The 27118-nt window shown below is 30.4% G+C and overlaps 1 protein-coding gene across 4 annotated transcripts in view; it reads left to right on the top strand.

The window, feature by feature from the left end:
- The window catches only part of LOC129921028 (uncharacterized), a 239081-nt gene extending 215940 nt beyond the window's left edge, over positions 1-23141 (top strand). For all 4 annotated transcript variants that reach the window (XM_056002649.1, XM_056002646.1, XM_056002648.1 and 1 more), the window contains 3 exons: positions 16869-17390; positions 17461-17991; positions 22775-23141. In XM_056002649.1, coding sequence (XP_055858624.1) covers positions 16869-17390; positions 17461-17991; positions 22775-22927 — 1206 coding nt within the window. In that variant the 3' untranslated portion in view covers positions 22928-23141. The remainder of the gene's footprint in view (positions 1-16868; positions 17391-17460; positions 17992-22774) is intronic.
- Positions 23142-27118: the final 3977 nt, after the last annotated feature.

Below are 27118 nucleotides of genomic sequence, written 5' to 3'. Positions count from 1 at the left end.
TATACAAAAAAAAAACTCATAAACAAGTATTTACGTATGCTATACATCAACTGTACTTCCGCAATGTTATAGTTAATCCATATTTTACAAATTTTGTGTCCAAATAAAAATAATAAAAAAAAAAAATTATTCAATTTCGTTGCCAATTTTGCATCCCATTTCAGGTAGATAAAAGCCTCGTTGGCGACCGATAATAACAAGCCAAACACAAAATCCCATCAAAAGCATTTATGAAATATATAAATTCCCATTACGAAAATATAAAATAAAACTACAATTTCATGATATCATTGTTCGTTCCCTCGGGAGAAGTTACTGCATTCTGGGCTATACACACATTGAACGATTTCGATTATTCACTCCTCATTGTTCAAACACCTTTTCGAGTGCAGATTTAATGTTTTTTTTTTTTTTGTTTGTTTGTTTTGTTATCGTTATAGAAAATGGTTATGTGAAAAAAAACCATAACAACCAGCCAATTTAGCTGATTTGAAAAAACGGACTCTGGGGTTTTATTTTTCAAGTAGATATCTGTGTGTGTGTATGCGAGTATTTTTTTCCATTTAAAGAAATATACAAAATTCCAAAGCCAATATATATGCAGCTAAACGATAAAAATGAATAACACTAATAAACATGCGATTTCATTTTAGAGTGCGCAAAATGCATAAAATACAAATTTTTAAAATAAAAACAAAAAATTGAACAAACACAACAGCAGTGCTCAAGCTAGTGGAAACAATGCATATAAATCTATTTTTAACATTTTTTTGATTTAGGACATAAATAAACACAATTATACATAGTATAAAAAATATAAGGATCATGATGGTCCAGTTAGGTTTAACGCTTGACAGTAGGGATGTCAAGTTGGTAGCCGCTTTGTGTTTTAGCGTACTGAGCTTATTAACCGGGATAATACATATGTACGCTTTGGAAGAAGCCTTGTTATAAACAAGTAAATATTTTGAATATATTTATTGATAAAAATTTAATACATTGCACAAAATAATTCTCGTATTTGTTGCCATATTTTATTTTAACTCATATTAGAAATATTACGTATACACCCCAGTGAACTTTCTCAAAATTTTTACTTTAAGGAGTGTAATAAAAAAAAACTTTTAAGTAATTTAACATACGAATAATTGCAAAGGATTGTTCCAAACGAATAATTGTGGTCAAACACTTGATTGTATAATGGATTAAAAAGATGGAAAATTTATTATTGGGTTAATTGAATTGAATTAATAATGAATTTGAATTGCTTTCAATGAGCATTTTGTTTCAAGAATATCAAAAATCCTCACTCATACCATAAAGTTCTAATGAGAATCTATCAAGAAAATCAAGAATCAAGAAAAGTGCTTTAAATATTTGGACTGAGTCGTGTTCTTTTGGTTTTGAAACCAAAACTAAATAAATTTATTATTTATTTATTATTTTTCCATTAATCTAAATCTAAATTAACCTAAATTAGCATTTTTTAACTCTATCTTCTCTATTTTCTTTGCGTGTACGCTCTACAAATTCGTTCTTTCGATCCTGTTCTTTATATCATCTTTCATTTGAAGAAAAAAAAAATGTTGGCCACTGTGGCGTATAAGTAACTTTTTTGAATGTATGAAAAAATCGAAGTTTTTAATGGCTGCTGACTAAATTTAATTAAAAAAAGGATTATTTTAATTCAATACTATAGTTCATTTCATAAGAAATACATGCAAACAAAACAAAAGCTTGCTTTGAAATTACGAACAACTTACAAAAAAAAAAAAAAAATGTCATTCGATTTCTTGATAATTTATTTGTTTGTCTCAGGAGGTATAATAATATGTACAAAAGTTAAATTCACTCAGTTTGTTTATTTTTTTTAATTACTTTCAGTAGTCTTTTTTATGAAAAAAAACTTATTTTTTCTAAGAAAATAAACTGGGCTTTAATAAGCGCTAAAAATTAATACTCATTAACGTATTTTTTTTGTTACTTAAATGATATGAAAGTGTAAAAAACAACTTAAAAATCAAAGAAAATTGTGTTTGATGCAAAATTGCAAAGAAACGGTTGTCCGCAGAAAAAAAGTTTTGAGAAAAACTTAAACTGTAATAAATTCTTGATTGGTTGTAAAAAAAATTTCGAATCAGACGTACTTCGGCAAAGATAAAGCCAGTTAAAGGAAAAGAGAGCATAAATCATTAAAACCGTCATAACTCGAAAACGGGACGAAAACGAAAAAATTGCCACTTAAGTTTTTGGACTTGAAATGACGTCAGGAATCCATGGTTTTCATTTGGGGCGGTGACTGTGGGACACCCTGTATTGTAAAAATTTAATAAACAATTTGTTCTTTAGTTCATATCGGTTCAGTTCCTGTGAGAATTTTGGTTGACCATTGAACAAGAGAAATTAAAATGGTGCATGAGTATGAGTTGTCCGTGGTTTCAAAACCTTACAGCAAAATTCATAACCATAATGGGGTCTAGTCAATTGTACCATTATTTGTGTGCTAGTGTAAAGATTCAAAAAATATTTTCTTTTTTTTTTCAAAAGTAGGAACTAACTTGTAAGAATGTAAAAATACCAGAGATCAGAAATAAAGCTCAACCTTTTGAAACTTTCCTTAATAACTCTTATTTATCGCCATTTTCAATAAAGGTCATAAAATAACCTTTATTTTTAAAAAAGAAAAATTTCGGTCAAGTTCTGAGAGAAACCTATATTTTGTATTTTTTTATGTTTCGGTCAACCAGTGAGATTTATCGCTGAGAGCAAAAAATAAATCTCATCTACAAATGTATCATCCTAGAGAAATGGGAGTGGTGCCATATGAAAGCTTATATTCTCAGCTACCCGATAGTGGTATAATCGGGTTTTTGGATTTTTTGGGGTAAAATTTTTTTTCGAAAAATCCCCGAATCTTTGAACGCTCCTGGAAGCTAAACCGTTGGAGAGCAATTTTTGGGAGTGATGCTAAATGATAGCTTGTGTGCTGGACCTACGCTTTGCACATTGTCAGATTTAAAAAAAATCATCTTCCATGTTAAACCCATACATCATGCCTATTTTTTCAGAATCGGGCTTAACTTTTTTTTGCCATTAAAGTTCTCCCGGTTTGAAAAAGCGTGTACCTACAGGGATGGGAGTTGTACCCAAATATAGGTTAGAGTCCCCGCTACATTTTGGCATCAACAAATTTTTTTTTCATTTTTTTTTTTTTCAAAATTCCAAGATATAGCCGTTTGAAGTTGGGCGGGCGAAAAAGCTTCTGGAAGCTGAACGCTTTGACTTAGATATTAGAACATTGGTCTCCTAAAATATTCGAAATTGCATTGGTTGTGCTTGTCGTTCCAGCGACTCAAATCACAGTGGAAAACACATTTTCGTCTTTAGATTTTACTTAAAACGAAAAGAGATATAATCTCTGGTCTAAAGAACTTTGAGAGTCTATTTAGTTCATACATTATTTAATACATAAACCTAGAAAAAACATCCTTTTCATATGTATTTTTGCAATATAAAGACATTCTTGACATATTCGACATTTTCCTTTGAATTGACCATTTTTGATTTATTTTCAGCGAAAACGGGTAAAGTTTGACCTTTTCCATTTATTTTTTTGTAAAAATCTCAACCATTGAGAGATATTTAAAAAAATAAAAAATAAATCTCAACCGATAACCTTTATTTTTGATTTTTTAAAATAAATCTCAAACCTTAACCGAAACTATTTAAAGTAATGTGGTAACTCTCAGAGAGAAACCGATTGAAAATAAAGGTTGACTGTTTATTTCTGGTCTCTGAAAAATACCAATTAATTGCAATATATAAAATATATGTAGGAACAAAGTAAAGCCAACAAGTGAAGTTCCTATGCGTCCGTTAGTCCGATGTCCAAATAAACCATATTTCACTATACAATCTCATCTCTTATTCGAAAAGCCGTAAAGTGAAGTTGAGTCAAAGCTAAGTCATATTATTTTGTATTTTTGCATTTTGAACTAAAATAATATAATTTTCTAATTTCTAATATATTAAACTCTAAAAACTGAATTAAATAAAATTGATTAAAAGGTCATTGATCGAAATTATGTTTTTTTTTGATTTAAACTACTTTAAATTTATTGCAAATAAAAAGTTTTCTTCAGTAAAATAATCCATGCACAATGTGTGAATTAAATATTTTGTTTCTCATATTCGTCGACTTTCTTACAATTTTGACTGTTTGCATTGCATAAACTTAAATAATATGAAAGGCCGAAAAGTCAAAATATGTGTTTATTTCCCATAAAATTTTGTATATGCATAATATTTTTATTTGCAATAAAAACTTATTTTATTTAAATAATGTGTATATGAATCAGTTAAGCCAAAGGCCATTATGATGGCTGTCATTGCCTTCGACCTTCGATGTAAGGATTAGAATATATTTTCTTTTAATGTGGCACTATAAATTTCTTAACCAGACTCTAAAAACATTTCTCATATTGACATTTGTAAAAAAAAAGTTACTCATACACCCGAGTGTACTTTAATATATCCTACAGTTTTCCTCATATATTATGTTAGTTTGAATTTTTTATAGTTAAAAACTATTACAGACATAAAAATAAAAATAAAATTAAAAGCGCTATTCTTTTCATACAGACTGTAATCCAATTCAGCCAACGTCATCAAAATAATAAAAACAACAATATTAAGAAAACAACTAAACTGAAAAACGGTTGTTGTTGAAATCAGTGGCTAAGTTGCAACGCACAGGTTGTACTCTTATACCCTCTATTTTAGCTTTTCATTTTGTTTTTTCTTTTGTGTTGATACATATTATATATGGTTTGGTTATGCAAATGGCAAATGTGCAATAAAAATTAGATTTATGCGATAGAACAGCATAAATTGTTGAAATGTAAAAATAAATACATAATCATATGGCGCATACGACTGACTCGTCGTATATATAAATTCAATGAAAGCAAAGGATATAAACTGTTAATGGTACTGCTGCTGTAGCTGCTGTGGACAGCTGACACAAAAGGTGCCAACGAGTTAAGCAATGTATATTTTGAGCTGGCTCTGGAGTCTAGTGCTGCTATTATCTATTTATTATTATTTCGCTTGGGGAAAGGATAATGATATGGTCCACCAGTGGCTCATTTGCGTGCTTTTAGGTTTTTTTTTTCATTTTGTCTTACTTCTGTTTGTATCATTTGAATATATGCTTCACAACGTAATTGACATTTTATTAGGTTTTTTTTTTGTGTTGAAAAGACTCATATAGTCTAGCCAAAGTTTAGCTTTTGTGTGAAAATTCAAATGGAAAAACTACTGTCTGGTGACTGTTGGTAGATTAGTGGCAAGAGTGCTAACTTAAAATTGCTTTTCATCTATTTCAATTTGAATGGAATGTCCCGACCTAATTGGGTGGTGATTAAAGTTCCATTGGATTGTTACTTTTCAATAGAGTTAATAGTCGCACATAAACTATAGGTTAACTCTGTTCAATTTAAAAATGTTGTTGACGTGAAATTCTTTAAAATTTCAAATTACAGATGACAGTTAAAAAAAATTGTAGTTTGTGTTTTTGATCTCAATGTTGAATACGCATTTCAAGAAACAAAATCTATTTTAAATGTTCTCTTTTAAATCAAAAAGTAAATTGTATTGGATTTTATTTTTTAAAACCTACTATTAAATAAAACCGTTATAAAGTTGTTATGCCAAAGCAGTTTTTACCCTCGAAATTCCAAATGGTGAATTTTAGCTCCATCAGCTTTTTCAAGAAATGCTTAATTCTTTAGGAGACATTTTGAAGAGTTCGTATTTATTTTAATACCGGAAGAAGAATATTTGAGTTCTCTACCAAAACAAAATAAAGTATTCAACAAACTTAAAAACAACACACTTAAAATTGTGTTTTCCTTATAGTCTAAGAGCCCAGAGCAGATTTTGGGAGTTTTTGGATAACCGAAAATGGGTCATATGTATATGTAGGTAATAGCGTCCTGATGAAGAATTCGAAAGTCTGGCAGGTTTATTTCACGGCATTCTATGGTTTATGGGGAGTTGAAAAATGTATTTTTTCCGATTTTTGTGTCGAGTATATAACCACTTTAATTCATATAGAGCCGATAGGGGGCGATACCTTGATTGCAAAAAGTTCGGTCCCAGACGTTTTATTCGCGGCATTACCCTTGCCAGACGTCCTTGAAGAGTCGCGAAATAGCGGTTTTCATACAAAAGTCGGAATATTATTTTTTGCAAGATGTATAACCGTCTGGTGGTACCTTTTAAAAAATCACCACTACCCCTTAATAGAAAATAAATTAGTGCCAGACGTTTTAACCACGGCATTACCCCCGCCAGACGTACTTAAAGAGTTCCGAAATAGCGACTTTTGTATGAAAATCGCTGTTTCGGGACTCTTCAAGGACGTCTGGCGGGGGTAATGCCGTATTTAAAACGTCTGGCACTAATTTATTTTCTATCAGGGGGTAGTGGTGATTTCTTAAAAGGTACCACCAGACGGTTATATATCTTGCAAAAAATAATATTCTGACTTTTGGTAGAAAATCGCCATTTCGCGAATCTTCAAGGACGTCTGGCGGGGGTAGTGCCGTGGTTAAAACGTCTGGCACTAATTTATTTGCTATCAGGGGGTAGTGGTGATTTTTTAAAAGGTACCACCAGACGGTTATATATCTTGCAAAAAATAATATTCTGACTTTTGTTAGAAAATCGCCATTTCGCGAATCTTCAAGAACGTCTGGCGGGGGTAATGCCGTGGTTAAAACGTCTGGCACTAATTTATTTTCTATCAAGGGGTAGTGGTGATTTTTTAAAAGGTACCACCAGACGGTTATATATCTTGCAAAAAATAATATTCTGACTTTTGGTAGAAAATCGCCATTTCGCGAATCTTCAAGGACGTCTGGCGGGGGTAGTGCCGTGGTTAAAACGTCTGGCACTAATTTATTTGCTATCAGGGGGTAGTGGTGATTTTTTAAAAGGTACCACCAGACGGTTATATATCTTGCAAAAAATAATATTCTGACTTTTGTTAGAAAATCGCCATTTCGCGACTCTTCAAGGACGTCTGGCGGGGGTAGTGCCGTGGTTAAAACGTCTGGCACTAATTTATTTTCTATCAGGGGGTAGTGGTGATTTTTTAAAAGGTACCACCAGACGGTTATACATCTTGCAAAAAATAATTTTCCGACTTTTGTATGAAAATCGCTATTTCGCGAATCTTCAAGGACGTCTGGCAATGGTAATGCCGCGAATAAAACGTCTGGGACCGAACTTTTTGCAATCAAGGTATCGCCCCCTATCGGCTCTATATGAATTAAAGTGGTTATATACTCGACACAAAAATCGGAAAAAATGCATTTTTCAACTCCCCATAAACCATAGAATGCCGTGAAATAAACCTGCCAGACTTTCGAATTCTTCATCAGGACGCTATTACCTACACATACATATGACCCATTTTCGGTTATCCAAAAACTCCCAAAATCTGCTCTGGGCTCTCGGTCTATTAAACAAATTCAAATAATTTCTTAAAAAAACTTTCTTTTAAATCTTTAAAAATTTCAAAATCTCCAGAAGCTCAGCAGGTAAAGTATATTCATGTCATTAACAACTTGAAATGAAGATTGAGAGGACAACATGGCATTGCCCTCTTTCCTTAACCTAAATGAAAATCATTTCTCCATCCACCATCGTTCCATGCCTCGAGATATTTGATTATTATTTCAACAGAATATTGTAAATATGTTGACAAGCCGACAACTACAAAAGTATACAATAACCATCCCTGTCTCCAACATAGATTTCATCAAATATTTGCTCGGGTCTTCTAAAATGTTAATTCATGTGTCATGTCATGTCGTCTTAGAGAGGCTTTATTTAGAAAATCTTTAAAAATAGATATGAGTACTATATAGATGTATGCCTTCAGTCTTGTGCACTCAATATGCGTAACCGTTAAGAAAAGGTGCAGCAAGGTAAAGCAGGTGCTACATTTATGTGTGTACAATGTACATATTTATGTTTTCGTTCCACTCTGAAACGGATGAGGACTTTTGAATGTGAATGAAAGAAAATTATCGAAAGTTTAATAATTGCTCAATGAAACATAACGCCTCTGGGGTCTTGGAGTGAAATGCTTATAGCTTAGGGAGATGTCTCTTGTCATCAAAGTCATCGGCATCAAACTTCGTTTCGTTTTGGGTTGTTGTCGTGCTTCAACCTTCTTCTTCTTCTTCCTTACTCTTTTACCTCGATACACTTTGAAAATTTTCTATTGACTTGCTAGCTTGTTTTCGTTTGCGTGAATAGACATAGACAGGCATTCTACATTCTCATACATGATGTTTGGATAAAAACTGTGTAAATAAACCATCGCTCCCAGCTGACAAGAGAGATACACAAACCAAAAGAAACAAAAAAACTCGTCTTTGATCATTTATGCATTGTTGCATGCAGTTTTTTTTTCAATTTTTTGAAATAAATATCTTTATTTATTTTATTTTTTTTGGTTTATAGTTGCAATTTATAAGTATTTTGAGGCTAACTTATAGATTCGTAAAAAAGTTCTTCAATGGGAAATTTTGCAACAAATTATCTATTAAGGTTTACTAAAAAGGCTTTCAGTTTATACAGTTTCACTGCCTGATACCCAATTGATGTTTGTCCCTTAAGAGCTTGATTCCGAAGTTCCGATATACTAACCTGGAACTTTTTTGTAGATCACTTTAGTTAATTATTTAGAACAACTCACTCCATTCGATGTCCTTAAACACAAGACCAAAAATGGGCAAAATAACAAAATACCGTTAATATGGTGAACGCAGTTCGAAGCGTTAAGAAAATAGGAAGTTGTTTGAAATCGATGAACCTTATAGTTTTGAAGTTCTGATTTTTAAATGGGATGTACTACGGACAAACCGAAACATGAAAAGGTACAGCCACGTAGTGAGAGACTAATAAGCAATTCCAAGCGAGGACGAGGTGGCCATGCACTGAGTGGAAACCTTCAGTGGCAACTTCTTAAACCCTACAAAAGCTAAAAATTCGATGAGTAGACTTAAGGTTTCATTCCTATAGGTGCGATTTTTTTTTTTTTTTCTTAATAAAATAAAGTTGGAACGCCATATTATATTAAATATATATCAGCACTTTCACCCCAATTTAAAAAAAAAATCCAATGACTCGTTTTCGAAAATTTTATTTTTCGAAAAAAATATATCAGAAATTTTTCAAAAATCCAAAAATGTATTTCTTTAAAATTTTATTTTAGATTTTATTTTAATCAACTATTTTGGTACAATTCTTTCCATCATTTTTCAATCTTATATAACTTGTTTAAAGCCTCTCACTTTTTCCCACAAATAAGGCATGTGGTATTTAAATAGTCGTTTTAGAGAGATTGAGAATTATAAAAAAAAACGGAATCTATGTCAGATACCATTGAAAACGACTTTCGAAAAAAAAAAAAAAGAATTCGTAAACAAATAACTTGTACAAAAAATGACTTTTGGCTTTTAAATCTTTAAAGGCGATTTTGGAAAAAATATGATTTCTAAAATAGGTACAAAGGTACCGAAGGATTCGGTTCTAAAAATAAATAAATAAATCCAATATTTTTCCTCTGTACAATCTCCAAAAACTGCTACATTAATTCAGTCAATTCACTTTTCTCTAGGATAAAACCTACTTTCAGAGTTGCAGTTCAGCAAATAGTGTATTTTTTGATATTTCAAATACTTTAAACAACCGAACCCTTAGAGTTAAGTGGAAAATAAAAAGTGGGGTGGGTGTCAAAAATCATGGTTTTTTACGATTTCTGTCAAAAGTAGACCTCCTAGCGATAAAATTTAAATGCAGAAGCTGTAGATAATAAAAGTGTCTACAACTTTTACTCAAAATATTTTTTTGTATTGACTCAAAAATATTGAAAAAATGCTAAAATACGATTTTTTTATTTTTTATTTTTATCTTTTACAAAAATGGTTGGATTTTAACAAAACATGGTTAAAAATTACTTTTTTGTGTTTTCTATCTATTTTAAAATTTTTTGAGCAAAAAGTTAATTTTTGGATTTTTGACGAATTTAATTTGAAAAAATAGCCTATTTTTCAATCAAAAAAGTTACCGAAAAATATTTGATTTGTGAAAAGTTTGGAATGCAATTATTTAGATTAAAACCTATTTTTTAAGATTATGTGGAAAAACTATACTTTTGTTTTAGAAAATATTGAGAAAAGTTAAAAAAAAAAAAAAAAAAAACACTATTTTTAAGATCGATTTTTCCCTAAATGCGAGAAATAATTTTCCATAGAAACCAAATTATATTTTTCTAATGGCCTTTGACCTTCTTAATTTGAATCTAGCATTAGAATAGTTTTAACGTGCAAAGTTTTTGAGATATGGAATTTTGAACGTCCAAAACACTATTTGTGTGTCCACATAATCTTAAAAAATAGGTTTTAATAGGTTTATAAAATAGGCTATTTTTTCAAATTAAATTCGTCAAAAATCCAAAAATTAACTTTCCAACCATTTTTGTAAAAGATAAAAATAAAAAATAAAAAAATCGTATTTTAGCATTTTTTCAATATTTTTGAGTCAATACAAAAAATAGTTTGAGTAAAAGTTGTAGAAACTTTTATTATCTACAGCTTCTGCATTTAAATTTTATCGCTAAGAGGTCTACTTTTGACAGAAATCGTAAAAAACCACGATTTTTGACACCCACCCCACTTTTTCGCCCACCCACCCCCTTTCCCCCAATTTGTTTGAGGGCAATTTATTTTTCCCCTTTCATATACCATTTTTCTAATAATTTTTTCAACTCTTGCCCTCTGAAAACCGGATTGGCACTGGTCTAATAATATTAATATTGTCGATGTGCCGTTGTGTTCGAATATTTTTTTAATGAAAATTGCATCTGCCGATTGAAAAATTATCTTTGTAACAATTTTATATTTCTTTAGCTTGATGCTTCAATATAACTGACTAAAAGTTGCAAAAACATACGACCTACACATAGACATCAAATCTTTCTCTACTCGCACTATAATAATACTCCAACAACTGTGACAGGAGGCGGCATGAAATGTTATTTTTGCATAAATATAGATACAAAAAAAAAACAGAAAAAAAATTGTAACGAAACCTAAATCTTATGCAAACAAGAATTTTCTATTTTCGAACAGCCTGAGGCTGTTGTGTGTACGTCAGAAATAATGTTAGACATTGATGTGAAAATACTAAATAGGGAGAAAAAAAAACCTCATTGCACTCTGAGAAATGAGAAATAAGACCAAGGACGTTTGTTTTGTTTTTATTTTTTTCTCATCTAAAACGAAAACTTTAATGGGGAATTTTTCTATATACAAAGTAATTGTTAGTTTTAAAATTGGATATAAATATTGACTAAATTTTTTAAAGGTTAGATATGCTTTTATAATAGAAAAAAAAAATTGGAAATATTTTGGGATCTATCCAATAGCAATTACTCAAAAGAAGGTTTGACATTTAAAATTGGCGTAAAACCACCGTTTTTCTAGATACAATTTTCACCCAAATTTTGTACCTATCGTTCCTTTAAGGTTTAGTAACTTAATTTTCCATTAACCATCACACACCTTTGTGACACCCCATTACTCACACCTTTTGTGCACGTTTATTTGAAACAATTTTTCAAAAAAAAACACCCATTCTGAATGACCGACAGCACTTGACTTGCCTGTCAAATATGTCAAACCTCGCTGTGGATCATGGGTGAGCGATTAATATCAAATCCGACTTAGTTTCGGTGGTTAAACTAATCTTAGGCTCAGACTGTGTTCATGATTGCGCGCTAGGTTGATACTGGAAATTATTATGGAAAAGCTAAAAAATCAAGTGTCGGTTTGCTATGGTGTATCTACTAGTAAACCCGCTTGGTCCACTTCTGCAGCTATAAATCCCATTAATAACTTTTGTCAGTTATGTGGTGGTATTCGGTCAATGGTCATTCCGTAAAAAGATTTTTTATTTTTTTTTTTAAATATATGCCCCGTGCCGACCTCGGTTTAGCTGTGGTTTCCGTAGCTCATGAATAGCATATTTCATTAGAATTCACTCTATGATCTGGAAATGGAAGAGAACAGGCAATGGGTGGCGAAGGTGCAGTCAACATGATGCGGTCATTATATTGGGCGGCTGTTTGGTTTTGGCTATATATTTTTCGGTTTTGACGTTCATTTTGTGTCGGTCGGTCTCGTCTAGTCTCGTTGTTACCATGGTAATTCAATAGGTTTGCTCCAAATCAATACATGGTAGTTCGTACAATGACTATGAGGCAATGTTGTATAGCATTTTGGTTATGTGGTCCTTTGGTTTTAGACGAGAGAGAGAGGTACCTCTATACATCGAGGTGAGGTGAGATTTTCAAATTGGATTTGAAGGCGGCAAAGTAGGTGTGTTGTTTTTATTACTCTAATTACTCGCTGACTGGCTAGTTGAAATAGAATTATGACATGATATGTGTTTTGTTTTTGTTTTTTTATTTCTTTGGATAACCTTGTGTCAGGATCTATTAATTAAAGAAACATAAAATTGTTTAAGGTTTTGTGTTATGGTTGTTGAATTATTTGACAATGGGTGTATCAGTATAGTTATTTGGGAGCTTTTTAAAACATAACATCTAATGTTTGTAATAACTAGCTGCAGTAACGTGGGTAACCTTTGAATTTTATTATGCAATCAATTCCGGATTATTTTACAAGAACTTGTTTAAGTTATTTTTATGTTCATTCTTAATCGAAGAATTAGTTAGTAATCTGTTTATTGAATGGAGTATTTTGATAAAAACAGCCAGCATTACTTTATGAAGGTTTTTGAAACTTGTTTAATAATCAAAAAGATGATGTTTTGGAAGGTAACGTAAGTGCTTGGATGTCATACAAAAAAATTGTGATGCAAAGGCAATGATGCGGTTATGAATTCATAATCTATAATCTCTAACTGATGCTTCTGACTCATTTCTAAATTTCATATACCATAAATCATTGATATTTGTTAAAAGGGTGTAAGCGTAAGGGGCATTCCAACTTTGTGTCACTTTCGGTGATAATCCCTTTTTTAAATGAAGATTGAACAGATTCACAAGGTCTTCTGCTTCCATTTGGTGTTACTTCATGAGTTTGAAGTGAGGCACCTAAACTTGAACTCGGTAGTTCCATTGTGGTCAGAAACGCGATTTCTCAACTATATAGGGCGCTTCTATAAATTTATAGGGAATCGTGTCGATCGCACGACTTTGAGAGCTCTGTTGAAACTTTTAACAATCCCATCAGATTTCAGTGGGAGTAGTGGAAGAAGTAGTTCGTCTTCGTTATGCCAAAAGTAGACAAACCTTCCAAAAAATTTTGGAATCAAAATTTTATCCTCGATTGGAATATAGTTCTAAAGCCACACTGAAAAAAATTGCTATTTTAATAGTTAACACGGGGATAACTATTTTAAATTATTGACTATTTAAATAGTCACATATAACTTTTAAATAGTTAATTTAGAGAATATGAGTACTTCGATTGGCTATTAAAATAGACACAAATAACCATTTTTTAACTATTTTTATATGTATCACTATATTAACTATTTTTTCTCTGAGTTTAGGTTCGGTTACAGACAAATAAAATGGACGACCACTGTTGTAACGCTGTACTCATCGAGCTAAAAAAAAAAACCCTTCAAATTTGAAGAAGACTTTAAGTATCCTTGAAATTCGTAGACTTTCCCGTCCGCATTCTGGCTCAATTGGCATGGTATATAACTAAAAGAGAGCTAATATTTTTTTAAATTGTAGATAATTTGAAGGACTACAATAGTTTTTTATGTTGTTAGCCAATGCTTGTGCCGTTTGTAAAATAATAAGGCAAGAGTTTGCTAATAGCCCAGGGAAATTAGTAATTTAAATCGCATTTTTCGCGGGACAAAATTTTTTTCATGGAATGTGTTCGGGTGGTTGTCCTTATCATAAAAGTCAATTTGTTGGGAAAATTGGAGGTTGGGAACAGCCGCCATCTTGGAAAAGAGATTGGTAGCGTTTTTATTGAATAGCTCCATTGTTATTCATTTTAACAGAAAATGACAAAGGTAGGACTTATTAACAATAAAATTATCTAAACAATGATATACAAAACAATTCCGTGAGTTGATTAAATAAAATTTTATAGTTGGTCAAAGTGCGGGTTTGTTTCGCAAGGTTGGGACAAAATGACATTTTTTCATATATCTGACGAACTTTTGATTTGTTTGGATAATTCTTCAAGAATGAATTATAGTACTTATAATTACCTATAAAATGAGCCCACAATCGTTATTGTAACCATCGTATTGTAGAAGTAATCTAACTCCGAAACTCTCCATGTACTAGTCAAAAGTGAGAAAAAAGCTAGTTTTTTGCTAGTAGGCCGAGAAAATTTTGGGAGTAGAGGTTTAACCAAAATACAAGTACGCAGTTTTGCAGCCATACGCGTGTTAATGTCGATTTCAAAGGTCTGACAACTCTAATTTTGTGCTTTATACGGTTTTTGGGGGGTTAAATAACGTAAGTTTTCCAATTAACGTGAATGGGCTTAATTTATCCTATTTGAAATTATAAATATACAAGCTGATGCTCTTTGGTTTTTCCTAAATCTAGACACCCCAATCTTGAGGATGTGACCAATAGAACTCAAGATATAAGCCGTTTATACGATTATGTTTTAGAGGCTTTTTTGTTTCGATTTTTGTTTGTTTATTTGAATTGAAAAGCCTGATATGGTTAGTTAAAAAACCTTACATCGTGAGTTCTATTAACCCCATAGCCGAGATTAAGGTGTCCAGATTTAGGAAAAATAATAGAGCATCAGCTTGTATATTTATAATTTCAAATAGTATAAATTTAGCCCATTCACGTTAACTGGAAAACTTACGTTATTTAACCCCCCAAAAACCGTATAAAGCCCAAAATTAGAGTTGTCAGACCTTTGAAATCGACATTAACACGAGTATGGCAGCAAAACTGCGTACTTATATTTTGGTTATACCTCTACTCCTAAAATTTTCTCGGCCTACTAGCAAAAAACTAGCTTTTTTCTCACTTTTGACTAGTACATGGAGAGTTTCGGAGTTAGATTACTTCTACAATACGATGGTTACAATAACGATTGTGGGCTCATTTTATAGGTAATTATAAGTAATATAATTCATTCTTGAAGAATTATCCAAACAAATCAAAAGTTCGTCAGATATATGAAAAAATGTCATTTTGTCCCAACCTTGCGAAACAAACCCGCACTTTGACCAACTATAAAATTTTATTTAATCAACTCACGGAATTGTTTTGTATATCATTGTTTAGATAATTTTATTGTTAATAAGTCCTACCTTTGTCATTTTCTGTTAAAATGAATAACAATGGAGCTATTCAATAAAAACGCTACCAATCTCTTTTCCAAGATGGCGGCTGTTCCCAACCTCCAATTTTCCCAACAAATTGACTTTTATGATAAGGACAACCACCCGAACACATTCCATGAAAAAAATTTTGTCCCGCGAAAAATGCGATTTCATGCCCATATTTTGACTAATTGCCCTGAGCTATAAACAAAAAAACGATTTCGACTTAATATTATTTATTTTTTATTTGTTTAAACAATAAGATTGTGCACCAAATCGATAGATAATGTTGTAACGAACCAAGTTATCATCAAAAAACCATATTTTTGGGTGTTTTCGCACCGGTTTTACCTGCGTTAATCAATTGCTCGGTAATAAGGAGTTGATTTTTTCCATAAAATGCATTCTACAAAATAGGCTAGAAAAATGTTGATCAATAAATAATAAAGACGAAAATGTGTTTTTTAACAACTAGAATTTGACTTAAACTGGCTGCCATTTTGTTGTTATTCATTTTAATACAATGAAATTACATTTAAACGATAGAAAATATTATAAGGAAGAGAATGTATGTTTATTTTTTGGTCTACGACAAACTGGAGCAAAGATATTAGCTTAGAAGTAAAATATGTCAAAAAATGCATTTTTTGTAAATAACTCCGCTAAAAAGAATGATTATGAGAAATTGGGTTATGAGAAATTGGGTTTAAGCCTTTTAAATATACCCCTATCGATCCATGAAATTAAAACTGACAGTGCCTCTGTGCGCAGGGTTAGGCCCTTTTTTCCGACGCTTTGACTGGAATAGTAGTCAAGAAAGGAAGGATTTCCAATCCCTCACTCCCAATTACAATGAACAAGAGCACTTAAGCGGATTTAAGAGTGTACAGATTTCTAGGAATCTGGAAATAGTGTAAAAATCAGTGTCATTAAATCGGATATAGTTACGGTCTCTGGTGGGACGAAAAACAGCTGACCAAAGCTGTTGCTTCCTGTAGATAATTATACCTTGCTTGTCTCCTGGCAATGCCTACAGTAACATGATTTTAAGACCTCAAACAGCAAGAGTCAATGCTATACAATAATTGTATTTGTCATCTCAGCTAATTGAAACTGCGGCTGTCTCAAATATTCTCTCGTAGATTCGCCAAGAAGTTTATCTATCAATAGGCTTGTGGATGCACTTCCTTTTCTTAGATTACTCACTAGAACTTTTTCAAATTTTAACTTTTTCGAACTTTGTAACTTTATGTATTTTGTCATTTATTTTCTCTGATATGTCTTCCAATCTTTAATGTATTTGATGAAAGAATTACCTACCTTTTGTGAGGTTTTATATTTATTCGAGAAGACTTCTAAACTCACTCTTCCACTACCACTTAACAATTTCATAACTACTTTCTTTCATTACTTACAATGTTACAATTTCTATTTGTTTACAGGCAAGATTTGCACGCCAAGAAACACTCCTTCATAATATGCAACAAGAAAATAAAGCCCTCACACTGCGAATCCGTCAATACGAACATTGTCTAGATGATGTGATGCGAAAAGTCGTTGATGCCATTGTGCTGGAGGATAGCTTGCGTCAAGAGGTTTCTGTGCTTAAAAGTCGTGTCTATGAATTAGAGGCACAAAATGCTGTCCTATCCGGTAGTCCAGCAAAGGGTAAAGATGAAGGATATTGCACAATGAGCAGTGGCCAACCGCAACCATCGAATGGACATTTGGAAGACTTGCCCGAGGAACCAGAGCAATGGCTTCTGCCCGCCGAACCTTGTTCGACAGAAATGGAAGATTGGAGTATGTCACAAGAAGAATTGGGTGTAATAACACTGGAGGATGAAGTGATTGAACATGAACGAGAGCATGAACGTGATTGGATATGGAATACGAGTGATTTTCTCAATTCCACTATGATGGCATCACAATCAGAAGGAATAGCGAAACTACTACAACAAACAGTGAGTAATTATTGTTTTTAACTTGACGAGAATTGATATCGAATTAATTTTTATTGCATGATATTTTTAGATCGTCTTTTCTGAAGACGAAGAAGTCGCTTGTGTAGATTTCACTAAGGACTTTTATAAATTGGTCAATATCCCATCGGGGAGTACACGCAGTTTGTATTCCTATCTAGATGCGGAAACTGACGATGAAGACGATACTACATCGGAGAATTGTCGAACTAGAGGTCCAAGTCCAACACCAAGTGAAGCTGGACAAGCACAAGTCACCAGTTGTTCATCGAGTGAATCGGATGAACATACGAGGTGTATAGCCGAGTTGCCAGAATTAGTTAGCAGTTGTAGTTATGAGGAGCCACAATGTATATTAAGGAATATTCAAAATGATGAGGTGAAAACGTCAAAGAGTGAAGCAACGACACCAACTAATTTACCAACGCTGACGTCGTCAACGGCGACGCCAGCGGCTTCTTTAGTGGCTGTGACAACTAAAACAACGACGACAACTGTAACAGCTGGTCTTAAAAGTGGTCCGTCGTGGCGAAGGAGTAATGGCTGGAAGCGATTACCTTCGCTAGAATCTCCAACAAAAAAGGTTAGATTTATTAGTATTTTTTGTCCTTAAATAAGAATGAAAACTTCATAATACTTCAACTAGCTGATAATTCCACAATAAAACATAGAAAAGCAGATAGGTACTTTTTTCCTCTGTTTTATACACTATGAATTAGGGTGCTTTTTTTAAGGCAAAAATGCCAAACAAAATTCCCTAAAAATGTGAGCCCTTAAAATTAACCCTCTATCGGTACACGAGTCCAATTTGGAAGGACAAAAATAAAAAAATTACGATTTTTCGAAAAAGTGGTCACAAAAAAGTCCCTTTATAAGGGTAAAAATATTTTTTTTTTGGAATTGTGAATACAATATTCGAATTCCTCGGAATATTCTACATCAATTTCATACTTGATTCTCTATAAAATATTGTGACTGAAAAAAGTTCTAGGGACATGAAATATGAAAAAGTATAAAATAAATTCGCACCCGTGTTCCTATCACGTCACAAAAAAAAGGTGTGCCTACAGAGGGTTAAAATTTAACACTCGCCATTTGAGTTTTAAGATTTCCCATACAAAATACACGTAAGTTTTTGAAACTTTCTTTTGAATTCATACAGCTCAGCTGATTTTTATGCTATCTCAATGAATCAAAAAGCATATTATTCAGAATTGTTATAGTATTTTCCACCAGTGAGACAGGGCATGAAAGCCATTTTTATCACAATTTTTTTGTTTTTTTCGGTCTTTTTTCGGTGTTATTTCAGAATTGGGTGATTCTATAACAAAACTTTATATCACAAAGTTGTAGGGCATTTAATTCCTACAAAAAAGTTCTTAGAAGTGAATCTTTATTGTTGATATTTCTCGAGATAATAAGTTAAGATATGTGATACAAGAAACCTTTGAATAGCAATTATATTTAAAATAAGCTAAGCTACAAGTTTGTTATCTAAAACAAGAAGCATCAAACCAATTTAAAACATAGATTTTAAAATAAAAACTATTGTGATTTTTGATCACATGAAACGGACTTAGCGGATGGAGTTTTCGTAGATTGTAAGCTAACTCAATACCAATCAGTGTACCAAAAATCAGCCAGTAAAAACAATTTTTCCTTAAAAAAAAATCACCCTACTATGCATAGTCGAATTTTTGACATGAAAAGTTCTAAATATCAAGTTGAATTTTTTTTTTTTTTCATTTTAATTTTAAAATTGATTATTTCAGTACTAAAAATGTTAATTTAAAAGATAAAATCCCCACGTTCCGAGAAATTTCGTCAGGTGTCTCACAGAGTTGAAAGAGGAAATAATTTGTAAATGTTGAAGCTTCATCTTTTTCATTGTCGATTTTAATGAAATACTAAATTGAAATTCCTGTGTGTTTTGCCACTATATTACTATTTTTCCATGCACCAGGGAAGAAATACTAAATAAAAATAAAAAACAACATCGGTATCAAATCTTTTATACATTTTAAAAGTTTAAATAAAAACGGTCACTGTGGCGTATGTGGAACATTTTTGTTTAGAAAAAAGCAAAAAGAAATAATTTTTTTCTTTTGCTAAAAATAATGAAATCACTTGAAAATTTTCATTTTCGAGGAATGAAAGAGGGACGAGATTTAACAGTTTTGTATTTTTCCTTAATAATATAATCTCTTTTAAACGTAATACATTAATTTGTAAAATTTTTAAAAAGTTTATTAAAACCGTGGAATTTTTTTTCTGTCGAGCTCTTCAAAATAGTTTCCGATTTCACCAGTTCATCATGGGTACATTTTTTTTTTCTTTTTCCAGTTTTGGCTTTAAAATATAATTCAATTGCTAGATCTGAATATTATGTATTTTTTATGAAAATTGGTTAAGAATTGACTGAGATACATTTTTTTAACGATTTGTCTTCTGTCTTCTTCCCAAAACAAATTTAAAATTCGTCAACAAAAACCGAAAACGAAATAAAAATTTCTATCTCGAACTACATTCTAAATTATTGGAGTGATTTTCTTCAAACTTGGTAGTTAACAGATTTGGAAGATTCCCTAATAGTCCAGTAATTTTAGGTTTTATCTGCGGAAAAATTCCTACTGGGCTGAATTTTGGTATACAGCTTAATGACGGCTTTGTTATGAAGATGTGAAAAATCGACATTGATATCGTGTCCGCATTAAGAGTTATAGGGGTCAAAAAGTCACAAAAACTGGTTTTTCACGATTTTCAGCAAAACGGTAAGTCTTATCAAAAAATATTCAATGCAAGAATTGTAGACCAGATTATTATATATAAAAAGTGTCATGACACTTTTTTTCCTAAGACCCACCGTTTCTTAGGTATAACGATTCAAAAAGTTGAAGTTTAGTTGTAATCGTCATAATCCTATTCCTAAAAAAAAACTCCTAACTGAAAAGTTCCTGAAATTTCATTATTTTTTTAGCTTGAGTTTCGTTCCTCAACTGTTAAGAATATGGGGAAACCAAAAAAAATGGAAATTTTCGCCATTTTTCCGATTGGGGCCCTTCTCCCGAAACCATTTCCCTGGGAATTTTTGTTTAGAATATGTCTGAAAATATACAGGGTGTGCAATAGAGAATGGACAACCCTAAAACGGCTTATAGCTACACTTATGATTGTTCTAAAAACAGATAGAAAAAAGTTCTATCGCAACCAGTTCATAAAATATGGACTTTTTTTCGTTCAGTGTATTTTAAATTTTATCATCTTATGTTTTCGTTCACTACAACCACGAATGAATGAATTTTATTTATTTCTTTTTTTTATAATTTTCTACAATAATTGGATGAGTACATAAACACTTTAAAAATTTCATAGCTATTGCACATTTTCGTAAAAAAAATTTTGAAATCTGTTTTTTGATGCAAAATGTAAAAAAAGTATTTAATGAAAAATTTTAAACACCTGTGGTATAAAATAAATCTATAGAAACCTAGGTGGCCAACTTTCTTAAAAATATTCTGGTATAAGGAGAATATTTTTAAGAAAGATGGCCACCTAGGTTTCTATAGATTTATTTTATACCACAGGTGTTTAAAATTTTTCATTAAATACTTTTTTTACATTTTGCATCAAAAAACAGATTTCAAAATTTTTTTTACGAAAATGTGCAATAGCTATGAAATTTTTAAAGTGTTTATGTACTCATCCAATTATTGTAGAAAATTATAAAAAAAAGAAATAAATAAAATTCATTCATTCGTGGTTGTAGTGAACGAAAACATAAGATGATAAAATTTAAAATACACTGAACGAAAAAAAGTCCATATTTTATGAACTGGTTGCGATAGAACTTTTTTCTATCTGTTTTTAGAACAATCATAAGTGTAGCTATAAGCCGTTTTAGGGTTGTCCATTCTCTATTGCACACCCTGTATATTTTCAGACATATTCTAAACAAAAATTCCCAGGGAAATGGTTTCGGGAGAAGGGCCCCAATCGGAAAAATGGCGAAAATTTCCATTTTTTTTGGTTTCCCCATATTCTTAACAGTTGAGGAACGAAACTCAAGCTAAAAAAATAATGAAATTTCAGGAACTTTTCAGTTAGGAGTTTTTTTTTCAGGAATAGGATTATGACGATTACAACTAAACTTCAACTTTTTGAATCGTTATACCTAAGAAACGGTGGGTCTTAGGAAAAAAAGTGTCATGACACTTTTTATATATAATAATCTGGTCTACAATTCTTGAATTGAAAATTTTTTGATAAGACTTACCGTTTTGCTAAAAATCGTGAAAAACCAGTTTTTGTGGCCTTTTGACCCCTATAACTCTTAACGCGGACACGATATCAATGTCGATTTTTCACATCTTCATAACAAAGCCGTCATTAATCTGTATACCAAAATTCAGCCCAGTAGGAATTTTTCCGCAGATTGGGCTTAGAAATGACTAAAATGACTGGGCTATAAAGGGGAAATTGAAATTTTTTTTAGGATGAAAATTGTGGTGCCCAACTCCAGCAAAGAAAATACTCAATATTTGGAACAGTTATATTGACGGTATCTGCCATAGAACCGTTTTTCTTATACATATCTGAATTTTTCTTAAACGACTAATACGATTTCAACGAAAATTTGTATAATGAAAATTATAAAAATAAACACATTTTTGGATTAAAAAAAAATATTCCAAATATTTATTTTTTGAAAATGTTGTTTATGATTTAAAAATGGCAAAAAAAAACTTTAACGATTTTCAAAGTTTTTTTTTTCAAAAATTAATTTCAACACAAGAAATCGTTTTCTGATCCAAATCATTTAAAAATTAAAACGATTTTTAGTCAATATAAAAACAAATTTTTAATTATTTCTGAATTCCTTATAAAAAAAATTATATCATAATTTTCCTTAATTTGGTTTTCAAAAACAGTTTTAACATTAGAACTAATTTTAACATAGAAGCAAGAAAATATTAATAAATTCATGTCCCAGACATTTTAAATTAAAAAATTTATTTAATTTATTCAATCATAAATCCAACATTTTTAACTAGAAAATGCTGCCAAAAACAATCATTAAAATTCACCAATTGAGCTTCAAGTCGCATGTACCCAATGCGAAAACAATGTCCAATCTCAATAATTTTAATGTGAAAATCATTATTATCAAAAAATCGTGTTAAAAACGGTCTAGTGATCCATAATAACCAACCAAAATTAAATAAAAAAAAAATACTATTTAATAGTTTTCATAATTATTATAGGTAATTGCATTGATTCTTAAAAAATCTTAAATATCATTTTATTTTCCGATTTTTAATATGAATTTTTCTAATTTTACTTTTCTATATTTTTTTTTTTCTTTCTAGGAAAACAAATCAGAAAAATCATCACCAACGTCTTCATCATCATCACCATCCACGCCACCAATAAGTAGAATTCCAACATGTAAACAATCATCGCCAATACGAAAATCAAAAATACCTCCTCCTGTTCCAGTCCGACGTTCCTATGCAAGTTAATAAATTTGTCTATATTTAAAAGCAAAAAAAAAAAAAATATTCAAAATTTTGTTTGAAAAAAAAAAACAAGAATATTAAATTGCAAAAAAAAAAAACGCTCTTCTTCATAAGCATTAAAAACTACTTTATACATAAAATTCGTAGGATTTCATTTTTGTATAAAGAAAAAGACTTAATTGTGATATATTATACAACACGAAAAAAAAAATAAAAATTAATAATTATTGTAAAACAAACAAAAAATTCAACAACAAAAAATTACACTGCCTATAAAGACAAAACAAAATGAATTTTTTAAAACAATAAATTAATACTGCCCTAAGAAAACATCAAATACAATTGCTTGATTACTTTAATTAGCAAGAAAACAAACCAATTCAGATAAAAATAAGTGGTTTTCGTCTTGAATAAAAACAAACTTGTTGTATTGGTTTAAAATGTGGCGAATGATTTTTTTATTTACATATTTTGTTGTTAAGAATTTGTATATAATAAAATATTTAATAATTTATACCCCTAATTAAAAAAAAAAAAAATTAATTATGTAAGAAGTCATTGTGAATTGTTTGTATCTAATACATGTTAAATATTTTTTTTTTCTTATATTTCATTTATAAATTATAAAAAATAATTATATTATACAATATTTAAAATATCATTGTACTATAAAAGATTTTGTTTTCTAATTTAAATATTATAAATACATAAGTTTTTTGTCTGACATTTTTAGGGATATTTTTGTTGCTAAGTTCTCTGAAATTAAAAGCCTGCATTTGAGGTTAAAAATAAAAGAAATAAATAAGTTTGTATCCATCCTGGCAGTTGTGCGTGTAATTTTGTTTTCTCTTAAAAAAAAAAAGAAGAGAAAAGTGAAATGCAGGACATTTCAATAAATTATAGCAATAAATACTAATGTTAAATTTAAAAAACAATATAAAAACTAAATCAAAATAAACAGTTTTTTAAATATAAATAAGAAGACACTACAGTCTTCCAATAATTCAAATACACAAAAACCATTTATTTGATAAATTTTCTCAAAAATTAAAAAAAAAAAATAAAACAAATTATTTATAAATCATCAAAGACTTGTAGAAACTTTACACAAAATTTATAATAAATTATAACACCATGTAAATAAATAAATTTATTATATATATATTAAGGTATTGAATTCCTTTCAAGCAAGAAAAACAAAAACACAACAAATAAGAGTAAACAATAATAAAAAATTCCTAAAAAATAAAAACAAAAAGTTAAAAAAAAAAATAGAGTTGTTTTATTTATAATTTTTAAATAACGTGGTTTCTTCCCCAAATAGAAAAAAAAAAGACACAAATGAAACAAATAAAAAACACCACTGTCGAATATACAATAAATCATAAAAAATATAATGTCTAACAACCGAACAGGAGAATAAAATAAGATTAATAATAATTTTACATAAAATAAAAATAAAACTTATTATTAACTAGTATTTAGTATTTATTAAAAAAAATTAAATCTATAACAAAACAAAAATTGTATATTTGAGTAGATATTTAGATGCGATATATATATTAAATAATATTAATAATTAATATAACTAACAATAATAATTAATACAATTTAAAAATGTACTATAAACAATATATATTTAGATATTGAATATATAAATATCTGTATTTTTATAGTAGCCAGTACAAACATAAAAAAAAAAATAATAAAAAAAAAATGTTGAGCTAAAAATTTAATTTAAAGAAAAAAACAAAATAAAAGCTATTAAATTGTATAAAGATTAATGAAAGACAGAAACACAAATAAAAAATAAAATGAAATAGTTATCGCATGTATCAAACGAACTATTTCTTTTGTTTGCAAGAAAAAACAGAAAATAATAAATAAACTGAGATAATGGTCTTTTTTAAAATAACAAATAAAATTAATTATTGTTTTATTCATGTCGGAGTTGGAGAAGTAATTTTAGTTTTTAATAAACGGAATTGGTAAAGTTGAAATACCATGGTAAGAAAAAAGATAACGATTTTCTTGTATTTTGAACGTTTTTATGTATTTTTTTTTTTTTTTTATTTTCAAAAAAATCTCAGGGTTACCAATTCCCGAAAAAAAAATCTATTTTAAAAAATTTCGTCTAAATTCATCGAATCAGTCATCAAGTGAATGGCCTCTTTAAGATCTATCTATGTATGTATGTACCTGAAAACCAAAAATTCCTTTGAGGTCTGATTACTGAGTTATTTGCAATCCAAGTTCTTTTTTTAAGTTTTAGGAAATTTCTTCACTTTAAAGTCTCGAAAAAAATTTTTAATTACAGATATGAGTTCATAGTGAACAGGCATTTAGGTACAAAAATCACAAATCAATTTTTTTAGGATTTTCGGAAAAAATCCAAGGTTAACCCCTTTCCGAAAAAATGCATTTTAAAAAAATTTCCTCCAAATCCATTGAGTGAGACATCAAATGAAAGGGCTATTTAAGCTCTACAAATACCTGAAAATCAAAAGTTTCTCGGAGGCCTGATTGCTGAGTTATTTGCTATCAAAGTTCGTTTTTTTTTCAATTTTTGGGAAGGAGATTTCTTCGCTTTAAAGTCTCGAAAATTATTTGTTTAACAGATATGAGTTCATAGTGAACAGGCCTACGCATTTAGTAACAAAAAATCACAAATCAATTTTTTTAGGATTTTCGGAAAAAATCCCTTTCCGAAAAAATGCATTTTAAAAAAATTTCCTCCAAATCCATTGAGTGAGACATCAAATGAAAGGGCTATTTAAGCTCTACAAATACCTGAAAATCAAAAGTTTCTCGGAGGCCTGATTGCTGAGTTATTTGCAATCCAAGTTCGTTTTTTTTTTCAATTTTCGGAAGGAGTTTTCTTCGCTTATAAGTCTCGAAAAATGTTTTGGTTTACAGATATGAGTTCATAGTGAACAGGCCTATGCATTTAGGTACAAAAATCACAAATCAATTTTTTCAAGATTTTCGGAAAAAATCCAAGGTTAACCCCTTTCCGAAAAAATGCATTTTCAAAAAATTTCCTCCAAATCCATTGAGTGAGACATCAAATGAAAGGGCTATTTAAGCTCTACAAATACCTGAAAATCAAAAGTTTCTCGGAGGCCTGATTGCTGAGTTATTTGCAATCCAAGTTCGTTTTTTTTTTCCAATTTTCGGAAGGAGTTTTCTTCGCTTTAAAGTCTCGAAAAATGTTTTGGTTTACAGATATGAGTTCATAGTGAACAGGCCTATGCATTTATTAACAAAAAATCACAAATCAATTTTTTAGGATTTTGGGAAAAAATCCAAGGTTAACCCCTTTCCGAAAAAATGCATTTTAAAAAAAATTCCTCCAAATCCATTGAGTGAGACATCAAATGAAAGGGCTATTTAAGCTCTACAAATACCTGAAAATCAAAAGTTTCTCGGAGGCCTGATTGCTGAGTTATTTGCAATCCAAGTTCGTTTTTTTTCAATTTTCGGAAGGAGATTTCTTCGCTTTAAAGTCTCGAAAATGTTTTGGTTTACAGATATGAGTTCATAGTGAACAGGCCTATGCATTTAGTAACAAAAAATCACAAATCAATTTTTTTAAGGTTTTCGGAAAAAATCCAAGGTTAACCCCTTTCCGAAAAAATGCATTTTTAAAAAATTTCCTCCAAATCCATTGAGTGAGACATCAAATGAAAGGGCTATTTAAGCTCTATCAATAACTGAAAATCAAAAGTTTCTCGGAGGCCTGATTGCTGAGTTATTTGCAATACAAGTTCGTTTTTTTTCAATTTTCGGAAGGAGATTTCTTCGCTTTAAAGTCTCGAATAATGTTTTGGTTTACAGATATGAGTTCATAGTGAACAGGCCTATGCATTTAGGTGCAAAAATCACAAATCAATTTTTTTAGGATTTTGGGAAAAAATCCAAGGTTAAAAAAAATGCATTTTAAAAAAAATTCCTCCAAATCCATTGAGTGAGACATCAAATGAAAGGGTTTTTTAAGCACTATAAATACGTGAAAACCAAAAATTTCTTTGTGGTCTGATTGCTTAGTTATTTGCAATCGAAGTTCTCTGTTTTCCAATTTTCGGAAGTAGATTTCTTGGGTTCAAAGTCCAAATCAAAGTCCCCTTTCCGAAAAAATGCATTTTAAAAAAAATTCCTCCAAATCCATTGAGTGAGACATCAAATGAAAGGGTT

Source organism: Episyrphus balteatus, chromosome 1 (assembly GCF_945859705.1).
Source record: "Episyrphus balteatus chromosome 1, idEpiBalt1.1, whole genome shotgun sequence".
NCBI classification, from domain to species: domain Eukaryota; kingdom Metazoa; phylum Arthropoda; class Insecta; order Diptera; family Syrphidae; genus Episyrphus; species Episyrphus balteatus.
This window is presented reverse-complemented; position numbering and strand designations above follow the sequence as displayed.